This window comes from Phaethon lepturus, unplaced genomic scaffold (genome assembly GCF_000687285.1).
Source record: "Phaethon lepturus isolate BGI_N335 unplaced genomic scaffold, ASM68728v1 scaffold2984, whole genome shotgun sequence".
NCBI classification, from domain to species: Eukaryota; Metazoa; Chordata; class Aves; order Phaethontiformes; family Phaethontidae; genus Phaethon; species Phaethon lepturus.
In genome coordinates, this window is record NW_010532508.1 from 44,867 (window position 1) to 67,935 (window position 23,069).

The 23,069-nt window shown below is 40.5% G+C and overlaps 1 protein-coding gene across 1 annotated transcript in view; it reads left to right on the forward strand.

Annotated features, from left to right (window-relative positions):
* Positions 1-23,069, forward strand: part of TG (thyroglobulin) — a gene marked incomplete at both ends in the record, with an annotated part of 81,137 nt that overhangs the window by 41,060 nt on the left and 17,008 nt on the right. Inside the window, 3 exons of the mRNA XM_010284843.1 lie at positions 12,134-12,298; positions 13,044-13,211; positions 21,465-21,646. Of these exons, the coding sequence (XP_010283145.1) occupies positions 12,134-12,298; positions 13,044-13,211; positions 21,465-21,646 (515 nt within the window). The remainder of the gene's footprint in view (positions 1-12,133; positions 12,299-13,043; positions 13,212-21,464; positions 21,647-23,069) is intronic.

Genomic DNA, 23,069 nt, shown 5'->3' on the forward strand with positions numbered 1-23,069 from the left:
AAGAAAAAGAATTTGTCTCTTATCAAATGCAAGTAGACTTAGTGCTAAAACAGACGGTAATGCAGTTTGACTCCACCTCATCTTGTTTTCAAGCTTCTCAGTGCTTGTTCCCAAAAGCTCTTTGCTAGAAGTCTCTATATTTCAGCAGCCAAATGACACATTACCCTTTCACTGCCTGCACTCAGGAACCAGCTTGTGGCACATCTGTAGGATGCAGCTGTGCCAGTCTCTTTCTGCCAAGTGTCTGAAATCTGCTTTCACAAGAACAAACAACTATTTCATTGCCTGGTTTCATTGCCTGATATAAGAAGTCTAAAAGTAGCCTTAAATTTAAATAAACTATTTGGTTATCCATATTTGAATAAATATCCATATTTGCTGGCAAATTTGAATTGATAGCAAACACAAAATTATTCTCCATTTAAACACACCTAAGTTTCTAAAACTAAAATCAGAATTCATTTTGGCAGGCACTGTCTACTTGCAAGGTTTTAATTTCCTGAACTAACTATGAAGGTTTTTTTTGAAAGACACAATTTTAATTTTTTCAATATTTTTCTCAATTGTATCCCATCACGAATAAGAGGAAGAGGGTGAGGAATAGTGCGAGGAATAGTGCAGCCTGTACTTTGGCTATATACGTGTTCCTGCTCATCTTCAAATTAGCCAGCAAAATTTCCTGGGCATGGCAACAGAGACCTCAACAGGACCGAAAAACTCAGCCAAGGAAGTGAGGTGAATACCTGGACAGATAACCTCTGCTGTGCTCTGTGCTGTAGCAGCCGCATTTTTGCAGTACTTGAAAAGGGCAGTTCGTATCTGTCGAAGTGTATAGTAAGTAAGCTGAAATTACCAAAATTTGTGCAATTCCAGATAGGTGCCAAGCATGGTAGCATAAGTATCTTATGCCCATCACAACACGTGACTGTTATCTAGATGACAATAGTACTTGAATTTTGTGTCACAAAAACATGCGAAAATAAAAATAATGGAGTCCTACCTCTATGTACCCCTTTATTCTGGGTCTTGGTATTTGAGGGCCAGGAGAGCAAGTCACCCTGCTAGCAATCAGTCTTGTGACAGAGTGCTTTCAAGGGCTTTTTTCCTACTCATAAGATATAGTGGGTACAATTTTCAGGTGTGCCTGAGTCACTTTGGAAAGTGATACGTAGCATTTGTACGTGATGGAAAGACTTCTGAAAATTTTACCTCACACTTACAAACTTTCTAAAAGCACGGCACATTTGAGCAAGGCATCTTCATTTTCCTAGATGGTATTTAGGGGTCTGAACTCTAAATATTGCTTTAAGAATACTGGAAGTGTTTTTGAAGGCTTGCCTATATGCAGTTTGTAATTAAACCACTTGCTGTCTAGTCCAGATTGGTTAAATACCAGACAACAGGCATGTGCCTACTTCGTATTTTTGCAGAGCGCATCTAAAACTGGCCTGGCTCAATTCTGCCATACAAATCATCATTCTTCTCAAAGGACCTCTGAAGTCAACAGGACAAAGCGTGCAGCTCAGTGCTGCTACTTTAGAGGTGGAAGAATATGACTTACGGAAAATACAAATGTTATAAAGTACTTACGGTAACAGTGAAGAGCAATGTCATTTTGGACTTTGATGTCACTAGTGTGATGGTTTACTGTGTCTCATTACATTTTCCATGCTAAGTTTTACCATCACTAATTACCATTGGTGGCAGCATAAAATCTTAAAGGAACAGAGAGTTCAAGATGTTCTCTAGACTCATGGCAGAAGTCTAGAGATGAGAGGACGAGAGGAAATGGTGTCAAGTTGCACCAGGGGACGTTCAGATTGGATATTAGGAAAAATTTTGTTACTGAAAGAGTGGTCACAACATTGGAAAAGGCTGCTCAGGGAAGTGGTGGAGTCACCGTCACTGGAGGTGTTCAAAAAACATGTAGATGTGGCTTCAGGACATGGCTTAGTGGGCATGGTGGTGTTGGGTTGACAGTTGGACTTGATGATCTTAGAGGTCCTTTCCAACCTTAATGATTCTGTGATTCTAAGTGTTCAATAAAAATAAGCAAATGGAAAGCTGTGGCCATTGCTGCTGATTCCCTTATCCAAAGTGATTAAAAGGAAAATGGCAGCTATCACACTAGGTTTTACCACTAAGGCCACTTGTCGTTATGCGTTTGGTCAGAGCAAAGGTGCCTGTAGTCCCGTCAAAGTTGATGGAGTGAATGCTCTCAGGTATGGCTCAACTCTCAGACATTTGAAAATGGGATGGAAATGGAATAAATTGGAATTTTTGTTTGAATTAGGATGGGGAGGGACAGAAGTTTATTTCTATTTGCTTGCTGGCAATGGTGTATCACTGTATTCTAAGTATTTACCCCCTTTCAGGTAGTTGTAGAGAGCGATAAGGTCTCCTCTCAGCCTCCTCTTCTCCAGACTAAACAACCCCAGTTCCCTCAGCCGCTCCTCATAAGACTTGTGTTCCAGACACAATTTGAATTAGGATGGGGAGGGACAGAAGTTTATTTCTATTTGCTTGCTGGCAATGGTGTATCACTGTATTCTAAGTATTTCTAAAACGTGCACGTGAATCTCAAGTCCGTGATAGAACTTAATATCTTAAGTAGCTTGTGCTTGCATCAAGTATTGGCAGTCAACACAAATCCATTGTATTGCTGTATGATAAACTGTACGGTGGTTTTCTGAAATTTTGAGATGCTCTGCAAATATAGACTTAAAGGAAACTGTAGAGTATCTTGTGGCTGAGCCAATTTTTTTATCGTTTAAGTCAATAGCGGAACAATAACGGTTTTATAGATGATATTCTTTTCCAGGCACGGCATCTCACGTAAACTTGGTGACAGAGTTTGGGATACAAGCAAAGGCGGCATCTCTCTGTCACAGAAGCAGATAATTATGCCAGATCCAAAGAAAGTCATTCACTGAGGGTGATTTGGGAAGGATTAAGGAGAGATGATAGACTCTACGCTCAGCTCTTGCCAGCCCAAAGCCCTGCATGGAGAAGCGCGGCTGCCGCTCAGCTCGGAGGAGCCGCTGTGCTGCTGGGCTGCAAACCAAACGACCCGCAGGTGTAAGGGCGGCTTCCCCCTCGCAGGCCACCTCCTCAGGCTTGTGTGGAAACCTGATTTTAAGCGTTCAGATCACATTTGCAGGCTTCCAAGCTTTGGTCCTTCCTCCCCTTTCCACCTGCGCATATGGTCTTTAACAAAAGCCGGTCGCTGCAGCCATAGCTGTTTGCAAACACGCAGCTAGTGGGCTTTAGTGATCTTTACTGCTTTATTTTTGCTGCCAAAAGGAAGGTGAGGAAACATCTACAGCCCCAGCCCTCCTTTGTGTCCTGTTTATCAATGGCAGAGCTCTCGGCAGATACGAACTCTTCACCTGTCAATATTGGAATCTCACTGACCCAACAACCTGTGGTACAATTTACACTTCCGCTCCTGTGTGCAGCACGTGGAGCAATAATTTCCCCTCGCAGAGTCTGTTCTCTGAGAAAACGTGCTTCTGGAGCAGCTAAATAGCACGGCGCATAGGAAAGTCCGTTGCTTTGTAAGAACTTTTTCAAAGTTATATTTTAAATGATTGAGAACTAGTAAATGTAAAGAAATTAAAATGAGAAGAGAAATGAAAAAGCAAGATAAGCACCTGAGTAAAGCCTCTCTGCAAGGGATACTGCAGGCTAGGAAAATTAGGACATTCATCATTCCTGAGATGCTATACCCTATTTTATTTTTGTTGCCGGATATTCACATCTATACCACCAAGGCCTTAGAATTTAATTCTCAGCAAGATTCACAGGTAATGTCTGAATCCCATTTGGCTTGAAAATGAAATCACCAGCAGCCTGTTATTTTTCATGTGGAAAAAAAACCGGCTTAGATTTCAGAAGCTGTATATTTTTGGGTGAATTTCCCTTAATTTGTCATTAATCTGAGCATCCTTTCAGCTTTTAGGCACTTGTACCTTTGTGCTTAAGAAGAACAAGGTAATGTTGTAATCAAGGTAATTCACAGAAACATGCAACTATGAAACGGCATAGAAACACCACATTATGCAAACTTCTAACGCTTTGAATAAAAAGCCCACTAATCTGTCTGTGACATTTCTCATATTTTGGGTTATAATGAACTGCAGTTTGCTTCAGCATAAGGTCCTGTGCATCTATCTTACTGTGAGCTTTCAGCAGAAATGCTCCCCGTCCCTACTATCTTTAGTACCACTCATTATGAAAAGGATCAAGGCAGGCTTTTCTATTTCTACCTTTGGTGGTACTTGAAATCCATGGTCTGAATACTGTCATTGTTAATGAAATAGAACTCCCTTTTATATAAAAAAAAATTGAAACATTTGGTCCCGTATACAGATAATCTAAAACGTACCAGAGCAATGATTACCTTTAAATGCTAGGCATGATACTCCAGGTCGCAGTATGTCTGAAAAAAGCCGTAGTCATAATACTGCTCTCGTGCTGCCAGCAAGGTTTAGCTGATCAAGTCGAGGAGCAGCCGGTCGAATGAGTGTGTTGTGAAGTTCACGCTGTCATGTAGAGCAGCATTTGCCAAACAGGCCACATACTTCCTCTCTGAGAAATAAGGAAGGCTCAAAGTGTTTGCAACAGATGAGGTTCCTGTTGCAAGTCACTACTCAACACACTTTTTGTCTATGGGCTGAGGAAAACAGGGAGGTTTTCAACACACTGCATCAGGGCTGGTTTGAGCAGATAGATATAAAAAATGAGCAAAATAGCCTGTTTTACACTACTTAGAAAGGGTTTATCGTTCTCCTTTTTTTTTTTTTTCTTCTTCCCAATTCATTTATCCAGTAATGTTCGGTCCCCAACTGTTTTGTTTTATGTAGTTTTGTTAGTTTTTTCAGACAGACAGGAAGAGGCACAAAACTTTGTTTTCCATTCTTACTGAGCCTGAATGGGAATGTAAGGTTTGCTTTATTCTTTACTCTGCATTCCAAAACATCTCTCTCTCCAAATAATTGAAGCTCAATATCAGCCATGAAGGAATATGGAGTGAAAGCCTGTCTATGAAGCATGTTTTCACATCATTTGTACAAAGTGCAGAAGCAGGAGCCCCAGGACCTCTCATCTCTATGTCTGAGATGGGGAAAATTAGATACTAACCCGTTAAATAACCTGACTGAAATCGCTCAAGAATATACTGCTGCAGATATGGGTAAGAGGTCAAAGGGTTTTATGAAGGTTTACCCTTTGCTTTTATGATCAAGATATGATCTGAAAAGGTCATATACCTAATTTTGTATAGTAAAATTAAAAAAACCCAAACAAACAAACAAAAAAACCCCCAACAAACAAACAAAAAATCCACCAGGAAACCCAGCAAACCAAAGTAAAGTTCCTACTTCACACCAGAGTAGATCCGAGTAGGTGCTCATTTTAATGCCAATCTGTTTGATGATGAAAACTAAAAGTTGACAAGTGTGGGAGCTGTTGTGTAAGCATTATTGGAACCAGGAGGCAGTGATCAAATTCCCAAAGCTGTGCCAAAATTTGGGGATATGGTAATTACAGGACAATTTCCTTTCTTTTTGATGGACTGTGCTAGCAGTCCTCACCTTGAAGGGACAGGAAAGCTTTAGGGAGCAAATCAGTCTGCAACACAGAGCCATGACAGTGTCATATCCAGTGCTCTGGGGAGTTGGTTTTACCATAATGCCCCGTGATTATCCCCACCAGTTATATTTTGATTGTTTAGGACCTTACTGCTTTTTTCAAAGCACAGGGATGTGGCATGTGTGTTCCTTAATGGCATTCACCAAAATGGATGTACAATGTTTCTGGAATTACTAGAAGTTCACGGGTTGGGGGATGTGTGCGCCACATGTGGGAACAGGCAGGGACAGAGCTCTGCCTTTTCCTGACCCTTCTCACCAATATCTGCCTTAGGCTGGCTCTGATGGTCTTTGTGCCTTTGCAAAAAGTCATGTTACGTCCCAAGATGCACTCACGAATGCGACATGTCTCAGTCACACTAAGGAAGAGGTTGGACCTGCTTTATAGAGCATGCTCCATTGGAAACAAAATAAATCTCAGCCATGGTTTGTACCATGCTTGTAGAGGAACAGATGAGTTCGCAGTGGAGGGAGGTAAATAAAATTCTCCATTTCCGTGTAATTTCTGCCTGTGTCTGCTGGCTATTTACCCTCACGCAATGATGAGAGCCAGTTTACCCTTTCAGTATATTCAGCTAATAACTTGTTCTAATGATAAGGTGATTGATAAGGTAATGTTTACCTCTAAATGGAGGAAAGGTTTTATATCAATTAAGTAGGGCTTTATATATCATCTTAAAAGTATTCATATCCTGTTATTCAAGTCACTAACCTGACACAGGCACTCAGTGAGTCACTTGAGCGAGGAACGTTGCACTTGCAGGACTGCCTCTGCTTACAGCAAAGAGGGATTTGTGAAGAGTCATGCATAAAAAAGGAATCTTCCTTCGTCAAAACCTTATTTGACAGAAGAGAGAGGACCCTCCCCTTTCCCCCATTTTTATCTGGAAATCACAGTTCTAGTAGATGGTTATGGAGGGAAAAAATGTTTCTCTCTCAGTCTGCCTTTCCATTGCAGGACTGACCTGCCGATTCCCTGTGTGCTAGTGTCTGCCACAGAGTTCCTTAGCTGTGATACAGACTCCCTGAGTTGTCCCAAAGATTTCTATTCCTCCAGGTTCTTGAAGATAGACTTTGTCTGAAAGTCTGGAAAAATGACATCTTCACATAGAGCCCTGCAACCTTGGTGTGTTGTAAGCCCTTGCCACTATGCAGAACTAGATGTCTAAGGACAAGAAACACAGGGCACTGAAATACAACCCTGCAAGAAAGAAACAAAAGGCCCCAAATTGAGAACAACAACAGAAAACACTTTAAATCCAGTCTTTTAGAGAACAATCTGTTAAGATAAGTGGAAAGAAGAGTTAGTGGTCACTTAGTTGCAGTTTGCTTATTTTTGCAGGGAGAAAAAACAGGATATAAACAGTGTCTTTAATCTGGCTTTAACTGAAACTGAAGACATCCTCAAACAGAAATAAGGTGCGGTTTTCTGTCAGTGGAGTGAGTATCTTCAGGCATGAACTGCAGAGAAGATTTCGGTGTCCATTTCTCAGTGTCTCTGAGCCCAGCTTAGGTGTCTTATGCAAGATCAGTCTTTAGTCAAACACAAGCCATGTTTTAAGTGATAGAAAGCTCTTGAGCTCAGCAGGCAGGACATCGAAGAGCCTTGGCTATCCCGGAGGTCAAACCAGATGGTCTGACAGATACTTCTGGCTGTGAACTGTACGCATCTGAGCCTGGAGAGTGCCTATCTTTAACAAAATATTGCTGTATTGCTGCCTCTTTTGGGAAAGCAGAATGATCAGGACATTTCATTGATTTGACTGTTTTCATTACATATTTTTTGATCTTGCTTTTTGGGTGGTGTTACTGTTATTGCTGTTTGCATTTTCTATAGCATGCTCCTGGGCAGACAGAAAGCTTGCTTCCTAAGGAGTCTGCAGCCTTGGAGCCATCAGAGAAACTGCATTAATTTGAAGGGAGTGCTTATGTTGAAGAGACGAGCGTGGCTCAAGAGGGGTTTTCAGTTTCAAGTCAGGCTGGAAAAAGAAAAGGTCATGATATGAGGAGAGGAAGAAGGTTTTGAGTTTACAGAGCTTGGGTGATAAAAAATATTTGCAGCGATGTTTCTAATCATTAGATCTATTGTGAATCAGTTTTGAAAAACTTTGCAGAAATGAGTTTCCAGAGTAAATGAGGAATTAAAAGACATTCAGCACTGCAGCTTATACAGCAATTGCCTTTTCCAGCTATGTTTGGAGACAGAGGTATGGCTTTCAATAATAGTCCATATAGTCTTTTTTATTATCTCATCAGAATAGCAGCAAGGGGTGCTATTTAACTAAAGGCTCCTGAACTGTGAGACATCTGAAGCAGAAAGCTAGCATTTGGCTAGATGAGAATAGTTATATGTGCCCAACAAGTGGAGGGAGAATTGGGGTGGACTAGTGCAAATCTGTGAACTATGATGTCCCAAGGAAGAAGTTTGCAAGAGGTACCAGCCTCAACTCCGCTGATCACAACCTGCCGTCAAAGCAAGAATTCCTCTTCATGTAATACGGGTTTGCATTCATCAGCTTCTCACCATTGTGAGCTGCAACATTTCCGAGTATCTGAATTTGTACTGTCTAGCTTAACCTCTAATTTTGAAAAGAGAAATGAAATTCTTGCAAAGCTGCTGGTCCCTGAACTAAATAGGATTGAAATCTTTGCTTTCCGTTTTCAATGCCATCACTTGTTACAGTAAGTGCTGTTGGCCAACATTGTAATTTTCCCACTCTTCCTATGAATTTAGGAGGTCAGTGCTGTTGTGGATTGTGCAACACAGCTGCAACCACTTCTTCTCAGCAATTCAGTACTGAATGCTTTCATCTGGGTCCTTGTCAAAAATGTCATCAGAACTTCCTCAGATGATGGCGGATCAATCCGTAACGACATCTGTAACAAGAACTACGTGTGGCTTCAGTTCCCTGTCAAGCCTATCTAAATGACGCTGAGATAGGAAATACCCTGTGATGGCAAGATGGCTAACATCCACAATTTTTTGGAGTATCTCATATTTTTTAGAGGTTTGCTTTCAAAAAACTACTCTGCAGGATTATCTGAAGATCTCAATTGTTAGTTTTAGAAGTGAATATTTTAGCTCTTATGGTTATAGGTATGGGAGAATTCCTGGAGAATTAAAAAACAGAGGACTAACAAAAAGAACAGGGTGTTTGTTATTTTTGAGCTGATCTCATGATTTCTGGTTTCCTGATTCATGATTCTGTCATGTTGATGGTAATATGGGTGTCATGTAATGGAAATGAACAGTCCCTCCGCTATTTCTGCTTCTGCCTAAATAGTCCTATTTTTTAAAGTACACAACTCCATTACTGGTTGCTGGGACTAATCACACAAATAAATTATAGTTTTATAGGGAAATGTTATCCCCTGTGTCCTGAGCCTGCCTCTAATGTGGCTACAGTGTTTAGGGATGATTTCTTTTTAATGTGAAAACTGCAGGCTCAAAAAGGAAGAAATTTAATTCTGGGCAGTCTCCAGCTTCTGCTCTCACTTACTTGTTCCTGAGTTTTTTTGGTGAGGATGAGGAAACAATGAGCCTCAATTGTGATGTGAATTTGAAAAACAGAGAACTGGTACAGTTTTGCTTGCCTAACTGCTGCGGTAAGAGAAGCCTTGTTTCCAGAGCCTGGAATGTATTTCAGATGTGCCAGGGGAGGGAACATAACGATATTGCTTCCAACTACTGCTTGAATGATGTCCCAAGTTCCTCTATCACCCGCTTCCAGTCCCAATAAAAATTGAACATGAATAACGGTAGTGGATACCACATCATTTCAAACCCCAAGTGCAAGACATGCTTCCTGAATGCGGATGTTATAAAAAAACCAAAATGAGGAAGAGTGCATTACCATGGAAAATAGAATTAAAAAACAGAATAAAGGAGAGCATATAAACCCGTTCTAACCACTCACGCAAAGAGAAAATATTCACAGCTAGAGCAAGGCTCCAGATAAGAACTCTCCTCACCTTGCAAAGATATTCGCAGAAGTTTTGGGGTTTTCTTTTACTCATTGAGCTTGGACCATACGTAACGCTAGCCCATACACATCCAGTGCTTTGACATGAAAATTTGCCTGTCCAGGCTTTTAGCTCTCCCTCTGCAGAGAGGACTTGTGGGACACTTCTATCCAGAACCTTTAGCAATTGTTGTTTGACTCAGTACTTGACCCAAGGACAGTCTTTCAGTTTGTAAAGGTCTCAGACACAGGGGAACATTGCTTTTAAAATCCCTGGGAGGAGATGTGTTCAAAATCAAGCCCATACTAGGTTGTTTTGGTTGGTCCTAGAGAATTTTTCTGTATGTCATCTGATCTCAGTACTCTCTTTCCATACCAAACTTAGCCTTTTAATAAGGCAACTTTAGAATTTCCATAGAAACTGCCATTTTCAAAATTTGTGAATCTTTCAGAATTTGGGAAACTGAAGGCCTTTAACTTCTTATGGTTTTCTTTTGTTTTGTTTTAAATGAATGCCATTTAGAGGTACTGGATACTTGATAAAACATGCTGAGCACATTCAGATCTGATGTTGAAGAACATATTTGCCAGAATAGTGGATAAATATTGTGCAATCCTAGATCTACTTTCTCTGCTATACCAAGGAGGCACATAATTCCTTGCTCCAAATGAAAAGCAGGGAAGCAGCTCTTCTGAGGGAAGCGTGCGTGCCATGTTATCACTTTTCCAGTCTCACTCATCCTAATTCTGGTGAACATGCTCTTCCACAGGCCAGGCAAAAAAGCAACGTTCTCATTCTGTGTCTGGGAGACACACCCACACACAGAGATACTGTCATCAAGGATATTTTTCTTTCTCTCTCATGACCAGCTGAGTCAGTGCACCTAATCAGCAGCTGGCAAATGTCGTGCCTTACAAACACAAAATAGGCCACCACAAATCCCACTTGAGGAGAAAGCCCATTGCTCACTCGAGTTCTCATCTAAATTGAGGGCGGAAGTGAGGAATAAGACCAAGCAGTGTTTATTTCTTCTTCTTTAGTTCTTCTGCCCTCTTAAAACCAGAGATGGCTCTTCTAGTGCCCCAGGATTGACAGTCTTAGCTTTTTCCTTTGCTTATCTGCAAGCATCGGCATCTGAGTCATTAAGCTAATAACCATGCTTCTTTTCCAGATCCCTTAAAAAGGAAGAGAAACCTCTCTCGAAGGTAGTAGCACTGGCAATTCTACATACAGTGAACTAAAAAGACTGTCCCTACATCCAAACAATAACCTCTTTCTAATTATTTTTGGAAACCAATTTCTCCAGTTGGGAGCAATGGTATCCTATTAGTGTCAATGAGTCTGCTTGTTTGAAATATAAAAAAGGTCCTGGGTGCTGGCCAGGGCTGCACAGAGTTTTTCAGGCTCTTCTTCAGTTTGAGACAATTTCAAATTAAGGATTTGCTGTTTGTTTTCTGTTTCTTTTTAACTTGCTCCTGGGCTTATGCTTTTTCAGACTTGTAGTTATGTTTTGAGCAAACTCAGTAAGAAGTAAGTTAATCAGGTGAATAGATCGGAGTCTCATATCATGCATCTAAGGTTTGGGTGTTTTTAGAAGATGTAAGCTAATCTTAGTAGTTATTTATAGTAAACTGATGTAAAAGTTTGGAAATTAGTCATTTGAACCATGTCAGAGCTATTCCAGCCTTTCTGTTCTAGGTCAGATCTTATCAGGTTTATTCTAATTTATCTGCATTTTCAATAAGTAGTTTTCATGGTTACTCAACAGTGTTGTACCATCTTTTCTTGGTTACGAGCTTTTCCATGCTGGCACAGCTGTGGGAAAGAAACAAAGAATCTGGGATTGAGATTGGACTGTAGCCTGTGCTCTGATTTTGATATGCTCTGTCTCTGTTTGATCTTCTGCAGCTTGGTTTTAGCCTTTTGTTCCTACTACCTCTGCTCATAGCTCTTCTAAACTCTCACTACTCCTTGGGTTAGCTATCTTAACATTTTTAGCCTAAATTTATTTACACTCAATATGAATAGTTGATGTCCATTTGGCCTTGTACCAGCATTGTCCTAGGGTATAAATAGCTCTTCTTCATGGATTCATTTATGAAAATCATGCCTGCTCTCAGTCCTTGTTTATCACAGCTCAGGAAGTAAAACTCTATTTAGTCTAATCTTCTAAGATGGGCTTTCCATTCCCCGATGTGCCTCACAGCACCTTCTTTGTATCCGCTCCTGTCTGAACGTTTCTCCTTCCAGCGAAGTTTTCAGAAAGATTTGTGTCTTGGTTATAGACATAACATAGACACTTTTCAGAAGTCTTGCAAAATAACCATTGCAGAGCTGGAAACAGCCAAACCTATCTTTGTCTCCTTTGTTTTGATCGTTTGGACTTACTTCTTATGATTTAATTGCCAGTGTTCTACATTCTGCAACTGGGCAGACTTTGCTTCTCACCTTTTTTACCTGCACCAGGGGACCAGGTGTTTTGACAGCATGTATTAACTGATGTTGTCTTTCTTTTCCAGGGAGGTTCAGCTTTTTCTCCAGCATCCATTATTACTAAGAAGAGAGCACAGACCCAAGCAGCAGTCCTGGCTGAAGATGTGGGATGTCCTTCATCCACCAGTGAGGAAATTGTAGCCTGCCTCCGGCAGTTGCCTGCTCATGTCCTCAATGATGCACAGACTAAGGTACACCATAGTAAAATATATGCCACTGGCAAGGAATCAAAAAGTTGCCATTGACATGAAGCTGTGAGGAAGCTTAAAAAATAAATTGGACTGAATCCTTGTGAAAGAGGAACTGGACTAGCTTTGGTAGAGTGATGCTGATGTCCATGACATCCAGCTCTGACTATGAATACTCACAGCTTGGTTCTCCTTTAGACTAACTTCCTTTTATACTACTTTGACCATGTCTTCCACAATTAATCTATATACAGTTTTTGCCTTTTTTCAGTCCCCTTTCATCTGCCCCTAAGTGTTACTCTAGAGAAGGATCAAGTGTCTGTAGCTTTACTAACTGAATTTTTGCAGAAAAGGAAGTGGGGAGGGATATTAGTGCTCTGTCTCGTAAGTGGGAGACTTGTGAAAGCTGCAGTATAAATGATTCTAGAGATAGATCCTTTACCCACAGATTAAAACACCCACTGCCAATACATTTTCCAATCAGGACCAGCATAGAGCGAATCCCTAGTTTAAAACAATATTTTTATGACTGTAAGACCATCAATTCTGTTGGCCTGTTCAACTCATTTCACCTACTGAGACTGTCAGCAAAAGCATTGCTTCTTGCCAATGGTGAGTTTGCACTTCCATTAAGTGATCACTTGTTCACTTGAAGGTTATCAGCTCAATTTTCTGAAACATAAGTAAAATGGAAATGACATGGGTAAGCTAATTTAATTGCACTATTATTGCTTTTTTTCTAACCTAGCTCCTAGCTATAAGTGGCCCATTCCAGTACTGGGGTCCAGTGATGGATGGAATTTACCTTCGGGAACCTTTAGCTAAAGCCCTGCAGCGCCCTCAACTTCGGAAAGTAGATCTGCTCATTGGAAGTGCTCAGCAAGATGGGTTGATCAGCAGAGCTAAAGCAATTAAGGTAGGAATCATAGAATCATAGAATCTTTGGGTTGGAAGGGACCTTCAAAGGTCATCTAGTCCATCCCCCCTGCAGTGAGCAGGGACATCTTCAACTCGATCAGGTTGCTCAGAGCCCCATCCAACCTGACCTGGAATGTTTCCAGGGATGGGGCACCTACCACCTCTCTGGGCAACCTGGGCAACCCAGGAGGTTTCACCAACCTCATTGTGAAAAATTTCTTCCTTCTCTCTAGTCTAAATCTACCCTTTTTTAGTTTAGAACCATTATATATTCATCTCTGCTCAGACACTGTAGAGGCTTGGGTAACAGCTTGACCTATCCTTTTTTAATTGTTAATTTATAACATCTCAGTTCCCAACACAAGCCAAGGCAGGCCTGGACACTTCTTTGTTCTGCCTTGTTCTTTCTTTTTTTTTCCCCTTTCTTTACACTGTTGTGCTCACAACTCCAACAATGGAGTTGTAGATTGACCCTCTTTCCCCTCTTGCCCTGATGTGTCTTCAGATGCTTCCTTTGATGCATTTAGACTGAAAATGCCAAATCTCTGTTCCCCAGCAAGGGCTCACCATTTTTTCAGTGTTGCTCTGCTAGTAGGTTAAGAGGAACATTAGTAGTTCCTTTGCAACAGTTTAAAACATATTAGGCTAATGATTATTTGGAAACAAATATCACAGAATCACAGAATCACTAGGTTGGAAAGGACCTTCAAGATCGTCAAGTCCAACCATTAATCCAGCGCCACCATGTCCCCTAAACCATGTCCTGAAGCACCACATCCACACATTTCTTGAACACTTCCAGAGATGGTGACTCCACCACCTCCCTGGGCAGCCTGTTCCAATGCCTGACCAATATTTCATTGTATTGAGAAAAGAGGACTTCCACAAGAATGGAAGAGACTCATTGTTAAGGAACTGATGGTATTATTATCACTAGAGTGATGATAGTAATCATACACAGCTAGGACAGATCCTTTTTGATTTCTACAATGTGTGAACTATACTCCATGCAAATATGCAAAGGCATTGTCCATCTCCAGTCCTGTTTAGGCTGATTAGTGGCAGTATTATATTTGTTGATCAACATGGCGGGGAGAGATATGAAAAGGTAAAAGATCAGTAATGGTTTAGCATGTATTAATATACAGCAGTATGTTTTACTGTCTCTGAAATCCTATTTATATGGCAATCTCAGTTGTGTATCACAAAGAAGAAAGCAAGCTCATAACTTAGTTATGAGGTTCTTCACTGTGCAGCAGAGCTAAGTCAGTCTTTTCCATGACAACTTTTTTGTTTTTGCAATCTTTTTTTCTCTGTTACCTTTAGTAAGTGCATTTTCTTGTAAAGATGATTCTGAATATGGACAAACTATGACTAAGAATAGCACTGGCCTGATCTGTGGGCTGGGGTTTCAGGGTAAAATGAAAAAGAATTGCCTTCAGAATCTTTTTCTGAACCTTCTGGCATTGTTGGTTCTTGAGACACATTATCAACCTCTTCTAGTTCATTTGTCCTTCTCTACGATGGGAACAATAGCACTTCCCTGTTTAATACTGCCAAATTGCATTAAATGCTCCAACACACTCACACATATACTAAGAAATCAACAGGAGAAATTAACACGCAAGGGATTATTTTGAGGGTTATTTACGTGAACTGTGGGTCTGCTGCTATATTTTTGTAACTGTATGGATTTCATCTCTTAGGGGCAGTGAGAAGTTAATCCCAGCTTCTATTTGCCGGTAGCCAGTAACAACACATAGACCAATTTACTTCAGAATTAATGACAAAATTATCCCTTTGAAAGAAGGCTTTTTGACCCACCTGAACAAAGTTCATATTGCTTGTTTAGTCTCCATCAGAAGTTTCCTGCTCTTATTTCATGTATCTTTCTCTTCTGGAATCAATTAAAGGAGGAAGTCAGACATAGGAAATGGACTGTGGTGCTGGAGGCCTGCAGATAGTGATCCAGACCCAGTGAAAGGGGAATAAACCTCAGTAACCTCATTACAAGTCGCGTGATGAAGACTAGGAAGTGAAGTTCTTTCCTTTACCGCTATTTCCACATGTGACAGTTGTCTGCAAAACCAAAATGGAATTCCATGATGTATCAGAAATTATGCAACAAATTGTGGTGTTAATGAAAGCCACAAGTGCTAAAAGCCAGCACTGTGAGGTTGAAATGAAAAGGAAAAATACTTGTAACTGAGAGAACAGCAGTAAAATGTTGCCTTTCCAAAAAGAAAATCTGGAATATCTTCTTTATTTAAAAGCGTCCAGAAAATAAGATTGGAAGGGAGCTCAGAAAGCAACTCGATCCTAAGAAATGGTCACATCTACCCCAACCTGAGACACCTGTTTTAAAATCTCATACTGTTGGAGATCTTCTGATCTCCTTTGTCAAGGGTTTGACTATCCTTACTTAGAAGGATAGTTAACTTCTTTACTAGCTATTGTAATAGAAGCTACCTTAGTGCTACTGCTGTAAGTCAGACTCCCTCTCTGTTCCAGAAAATTCATATTGTTCATGGTAGGTGCTTATATTTGGTTTTCTCCCTTTTGACTTAAGCTGTTTTCATGTTCTGAGTAAGAACTGATGATTTTTTAATGCACATTTTCCTCTCTTTCTATTTTTCTGTGTCTTCAGGTTTATAGGGCTTGAGGGAATATGACTGCTTTGACCAGCCTGTATTCCTGTCTTCAGATTGTTTTCTTAAAGACTTACTGCAAGGTTAAAGTTTCCTGATTTCTTCCTCGTCCACACAGTTAGTGTATTCATTTCTGGGAAACTGTAATGCTTCCTCCATCACTGAACTACTTAAAAACATGCATTTCGCAGGTCCTCAAAAACATTTCTACATCATAGCCATGACCATGCATGGTTGCAGTCAAAGTCAGATGACAAAGTCCTGAGTAGACCACAGATGTATTTAGCTACAGTGGCAGAAACTGGTGCGGGTCGTGGTTCTTACCAAAAAGTCTGGGCACCCTTTCCTATGTCATAATGTCATAAGAGGTCTTTGATCTGTGCTAACTGTCCTCTCTCCATAATAGGCCTAGAAGAAGGATTTGAGACAACCCATGCTGTATCCCACTCTTCTACTTTATTCATTTTAAGGGTTCCCTTGAGGTAGTTCTGACTTGCATCTTTCTGGGAAAACCCAAAGCTGGTTTTACTGAAATACTAGGGAAGGTGGGAGGGCTTAGCTGGCAGGCAGAGCACTGGACTAAACTTGGGGAACCAAGGCATAGTCCCTAGTTTGCCTCTGACTACAACCAAGTTATTTAATCTGTTCTACAAAGAAGGGACCAAACCTCTCTGGGGTGAAAATCCATCTGTGCATGTGCTCCAACTCTGTAGAGAGAAGAACCATGCATGTATTTGGGTAGATAAATAGCACTAAAATGCTGTGGCAAGTGTATGGAATTTGCAAAGTCCTTCATTTCCATCTCCTTTAGGATGACTGATTTCAGCGTAGTCAGATACAAAGAGTGGGGGATAGAAAAATTTAACCTCTCCTGATCTGTTCCACCTGTTCCTGGGAACAGCTGTACTGGCAAATTAAGCCAAGGGCTTGCTCTATTAATCCTGGTCTTGCTCTATTAATACTGATCCTGTAAATGGTGAGGAGACACTTCTAACCATTTGGATGCAGGCAAGCTTGAGACATGATGCAAATCTTATCACCTTAGACTGGCGTTGCATGCAAGTTTTATAAACTCTTAGCAATCGAGTCCTAGAAGTGAACGTAAAACCTCTAGACTGCAACCAGACCTGAAGGTGATGGGCACCATGCTGTTCTGTGGGGGCTTACTGGAATTTGGTTGTGTTGGCTGTCTCTGTACTCCCACTGCAACACTGTGCTTATGCCTGTTAAGACCTTTACTATTAAAAATTAAATAGTAAGACAAAAGGCACCACTTGTGTGCTAGAAAAACATTTATGTTTGATTTGTTGACAATTAAAGGCTGAGGTCTTTCAGTGATGCTTGCAGCAGAGAGTATGCTGAATATTCGTGCTCAGTGTCTTGCCCATGGAAACGACCGTTTTACGGCATTCACTTGAATGCTTATTCATGTGAACTGAGACAGATTTACCACTTCCTGGAGCACTTCGTACTCATCCGCAATGCAGCCATCAGATGGTTGAACCTAAGTGAGAAACAAAGCAGAGTTTGTTAAGGGAATGGCGAGTGGTGCCATAATGCACTATTATGTGCCATATGGAGCGGTTAAGCCTGAACCTGTTAACTGCAATTCCCATGGCAGACCTTCAGGGATATTAAGTTTGAGCAGTCATAGATTAGGGCAGATGAGCAGAAACACCTAAAAATGTTGATTTCAATTCCCAATTGGGCAAAATTTTATCCCTGTGCTATATGTGATGCTCAGGTGGAAGGATCTAATGGTTCCAACTGGCATTAAATATACTGAGTCACTCATGCTGTGTTTGGCTGTATATGCATGTAAGTCAGTATGGCACTGTTTATCTCCTCGATACTTCTGTGCCTACTATATAATCTCCACTCGGCAAGGAATGTTAACTCTCTTTTTAGTTGGAAGCCTGTGCACTTTGTGTGTTTTCTTTCTTTATCTTTCCCTCCTTAGTGCAAATCTAGTTGGCCGCAGAATCCAGAACCAGGACATAGGGGAGTGGATAGATAGAAATATAGCTTATTTACCCCATGTAAGCAACTGGATCTATGCAGACCAAATCTTCCATCCTGCACTGTATGAATATTTATTTCTTTATTGATAAAGGTATTCAGCAACATGCAACAGATGGCAGATATGTGTATAACAATTGTAATGACCAGGGGAGCAGTGTCCTGATAAATGTCATCAGTGAGGAGAATGGGCTGATATCAGCTCTGATATTTGCTTCACCTTGTAACTAGCTGGAATCCTTGAAACACTCTGCTGAATATCTGGCCAGTCTTTCACCATCTTTTGTGACAACGTTTAACAAAAGCCATTTAAGACCTAAGATCTGTACATACTTTGTTAGTGTTACCACTATTCCAGTTTGTCAGAAAAGTACATCTTGCCCCTTGGGAGATGTAAATGTTTGGTCTACTAACTGCTACAATTTCATTTTAAATAAAACACTGGACCAGATTCATTCATATGCTCCAGAAGCTATGCTGCAGGAACAAGAACAGCAAGCATTATACAACTCATTATTTAAACAATTTTTATGACCACTTTGCATCACCAGAACAGTAGAAAGCGGTGCACCTGCTATTTTTAATTATTTTCTTACTTACTTTCTAAAAATAGTTGAAAACCCCACTATAACTCTGAGGTCAGTTGCTAATACCTCTTTAAAGGTTAGCAGAATATAAATTATTTTACATAATGTGCAGCTGTTTCTATTATTCTGGTAGCAGCTGTTGTATCTACTGCTATTTGAAAATTGTTCTTTGGTCTTATATTTTCTAACGGGAAACATTTGTTGGACGTGCAAAGCTGGTCAAATTGAATTAATTTCAAAAAGTTAAAATGCTTTGTCTTTTTAATGTTTCATGGGTTTTACGTTGAATGTATTGCTTTGTTTTGTGCTATCATGTTAAAGTCAGATGTTTAAATTTTATTATGTTTTAGCCAAAGAGACCCTTGAGACATCGTGTTTCAGATTGTGCTATTTTAGTGCTGTTTGGGATGAAAAAAATCTCAAAATGTCTTACAAATGCCAGTTCTGTTTCTCATCCATCTCTGCCTGTTGAGTCCTCTTTTACCTGACTCAACACATCTCAATGACCCCACTCTGTCACCAAGGATTGCTGAGAAAGGTCACCAAAATTTTGGGGGCATTCTGAAGATCACAGAAACTAGTCCATAGGTGCAGTTAAAACCTAAGACCGACCGCACTGAGTCAGGTCAAAGGCCCATTTAACACAGAATGCTGTTTTCAGCTGTGGCTAAGAGTATGTTTGTAAGAATAGGGTACAAACAATAGGTTTGTAAGGTTTGTAAGAATATGTTTGTAAGAATAAGTAAATCTGATACCTCTGCTAAATGCTCTCCAAACCTCTAGCACTTTGCAGCTCAGAGACTTCCTAGCCTGAACTGATCTTTCTGTAATTAATAACCATCAACCGATTTTTTTTGTTTTTTTATTCAAAAATTTGTTCATGAAACTTCATCTTCACCAATTTTGGCATCTGCAAAACCATGTGGCAAGGAGCTCCTCAGCTTTACCATGTGTTGTATGATGATCCATCTCCTTCTTTGTGGTTTCAACTATGTTTATTTGATGCTTGGTAGTTGATAGAACAGCGAAGGATCGGTTTCTAGGGTACATAATCAATACTCTAAAGTTTTTTTCACTTTCTTTTTCTTTGTTTTAAGTTATCCATGACAAGTGTAGAATAAGGTAACAAATCCACTAAAAAAAACCCGACAAAGTGAAAGCGTTGCATGAAGGTTGCTTTACACGTAAGAGCTTGGGCTCTGCACTGACACAGAAAAGCATCTGTTCTTATCCATATCTGCTAGCCAAAGCCACCAGCTCCAGTCACCAAATGAGAGATTCCTAATCAGACAGCAGCAATGCTTCTGCTGGCTGGTAGGGAGCTGAACGGATCTGTGCCAAAGCCGATGGGAAGATTGCTTTTGAATTCAGTGAATCTGCAGTCAGGTCTTCAGTGATAATTTCTGTTTCTTGCAGAAAAATATATATGTCCTTGCTGTATTTGAACGGAATGATTTTGCAGGTGAATGTTCTATGCAGTGTCATGTGTGGCATTTGTGCACATGAAGTGACGTGTCGTGTGTGAGGTGCAGATCTTTTTCAAAGTACAGCTCCATTACTAAAACTGGCACCAAATGACTCTCTTAACATTGCATGGGCCAAAATCTAGCAAAAGAGGAATTTCTTACAAATAAAGGAAAATTGCCAAGTTCTTTTTGGACCTTAGGATATTTGGTAGTGTTTTGAAATCCCTTGAAAAGTCACTTAATCAAAATGCACAAGGCACTTATATCAGTAAGGACAGGCCTCGGCCTCAGCAGACAGGGACTTATTTTCATCTTTCATTTCTGTGAATCTGTTGAAAAGTAATTATTCCCTCTGTACTTTCTGTATAGGGTTGTGGAAAGACCTAGCTGCGTGATGAAAACCAGCTGCGGGCCATCAAAATAATATATTCAGTAAAGCATTTATGGTAACTGGACTGGGCAGACACCAGCCTATTTTGCATCAGACTGACTGCCCAAAATAATATGGGTGGTTTATTAGATCTTTCTCTCTGGAGTTCTTATACCAAGTTTCAGCCAACATGCACCTGCAAAGTGCCCTCTTTGGAAGGATTTGATCCACAATAAGGTTCAGCTCTCTTCTGAACTTGAAATAAATTATTAAAAAAAAAAAAAAAGTGAAAAGTCTGAATTGATAAAATAAAGAACTTCGTCAAAGAAAGATGTGGTGAAAACTTGCAGCAGTCTTTAGCATGGGTAAAAATAGGATCAGGTAAGCAATTTGGCATTGAAGATGGTCCCCCTGCTATTAGTAATTCTGCAGTGACATGGGCACTCTGCTCGGTGAAGATGCCTTTATGTCAGGAAAGGTTTCAGACCACATATCTCAGGAAAAGGGCATTTCAAGGTAGGTCTCACTGAAAGGCCCTAGGGGTTATGAAGTTTGAAAATCATGGCAGCTACTTTCATTGGGATTTGGAGGAGGGGGATTTCTCTTCCAGGGCTAAGGCAGATATTAGTCCAGAAGGGACCTAAATACAGGCCTTATGGCAGCCACATTTCTTTGCAGATATTTCCAGAAGAGGCAGAGTGATAAAGCCATGAAATGGCTCTATGGTGTGTTCACTTTCTGGACTTTCCAAAGGAAAGGAGCAATATCTCCCTCTCTCCCTGTTAGTTTTCCTGCAGGGAGCTCATCAGAAAGACAGCATTTGGCACACTCACGCTGGAGAACTATCCATGTGGACTACTTCTGTGGGAGCCAGATGGGCTTCTGTAGTATTAGAGCTACATCTGCACAGCATTTTACCTATGATTTGGGCTTACTAGCTTAGGAATTAAGTCCTACCGTATGTTATGAGGAAACAAATACAGCTGGCTGGTGTCACCAGTGTTGGGAAAGCAAAAGTAGGACTGTCCCCTACTTCTTCCCCTAGGAATCAGAGATCACAGCAGAGCGGACTTGTTCCAGCAGAGGGAGATCTGAGGCTGTATTGTTCCATTAAACACTTATCTTTTGTTTGTAAATTCCATGTATGCATTTTGTTCTCAGAAATTTGAAGAAAGTCAAGGAAGAGCCAACAGCAAAACAGCCTTTTATCAGGCTCTGCAAAATTCTCTAGGAGGAGAAGACTCCAACTCCTTCATTGAAGATGCAGCTACGTGGTATTACTCCCTCGAACATTCAACTGATGATTATTCATCCTTTTCCAGGGCTTTGGAAAATGCCACCCGGTAAGAAACTCATCCTATTACAACTGTGTAATTGGGGTTAAGCAAGGTTTGTTTTGCTTATCTCAAGTGTGCATTTATATTCTGAAAAACTTGAGAAATTCTTACACAAATGAACAGAAAATGGGGAATATGATTTCATTTTCCATGAGGTTTCCAATGTCATTGGTAAACAGAAATTGAACCGACTTTTGTCAGTTTGAATTGTCTTTCTTGATCTGTATATTGGATTCAGACTACTAATGCTTCTTTGTGTATGCTTTCATGACAAAGATGTCTTGCTCGTTTAACACACTCTGCATCAACTATTTCTTGAGTCTTCTCATCCCTGTGGCAGTAGAACTAATAGGCTGGCTTTTATGCACAAACAGTCACATGATTATACAGTTAGATACTTCCTCTAGTTTTTGCAGGCTTGGAGAGTGGTCAAGTTTGAAAACTTTGATTTCAGCAATTACATTATTTTTTATATTTTGAAACCTGCAAAATATATTTCTTCACAATGTCAGGCTTTCTACAGTTGAGTATCCTGTATAAAACGGTGAAGCATTTGTGAATGTTCAGAAAAGCGGCTCCTCAACCCCATTCTGTGCATTGCTAATCTCCATTTTACCTATGGCAGAAGAATCCACTTAAGCTTTTTCATGTACCTCCCTGACCCGTGTGTAATCATTTATGCCAGTGTACAGTGATTGTATAATGTCACCCAATCCGCATTTTGCTCCCTTTGTGTATGGTTTCCCATGGTAAAAGAAAGCAGAATCAGGCATTAAGATGCTTCTGCATGAAGTCTTCTTGCGGAGGTGAAAGGAGAACACATGATACCTGACTCTTGCCTTGTTTGATCCATCAGGACACGTGGTAGACTCACAGTGCCTCCCAGCCTCTTCAGGAAATAGTGATGAAATGTTAGCAGATGTATGAGCAACTTAACTTACCTCCAGCATATATGCTCCCGTACTTTGCATTGAAACATTGCAGGCAGGGACCATTGGGAAGAGGATGATGAGCAGTGGGCCATGTTCACACCACCTAGTATCTGTGCGTAGCTTCAACCCTTAATGGGTATAGCATCAGGGTCCAGCAGTTCTGCATAACAGTTTGAAGAGTTCATTGCTCTATTGAACTAGGTCTCCACAGCAGTCATGACACCTATGGTAAGCCATAGAGACTGGTGGCTACCTTTAGCTTGGGTCATGTGGTGGTTTTGTCTGCAAAGAAAACTGTAAATTTTGCTCTCTCCCTCATGGGCAGCCAACTTGCTTTAGCCAATTACAGATCTTGAGCTGTGGCAGGATGTCCTGTTTTTCTGAAAGGAGGCAAAGTGAGGGGGATTCTCTTTACCTCCTTTTTCTGCCTCTGTGAATACTCGGGGGCTGAACGTTTAAGTGGAACAGTTTTTCAAAAAACAAATCACAAAACTCTT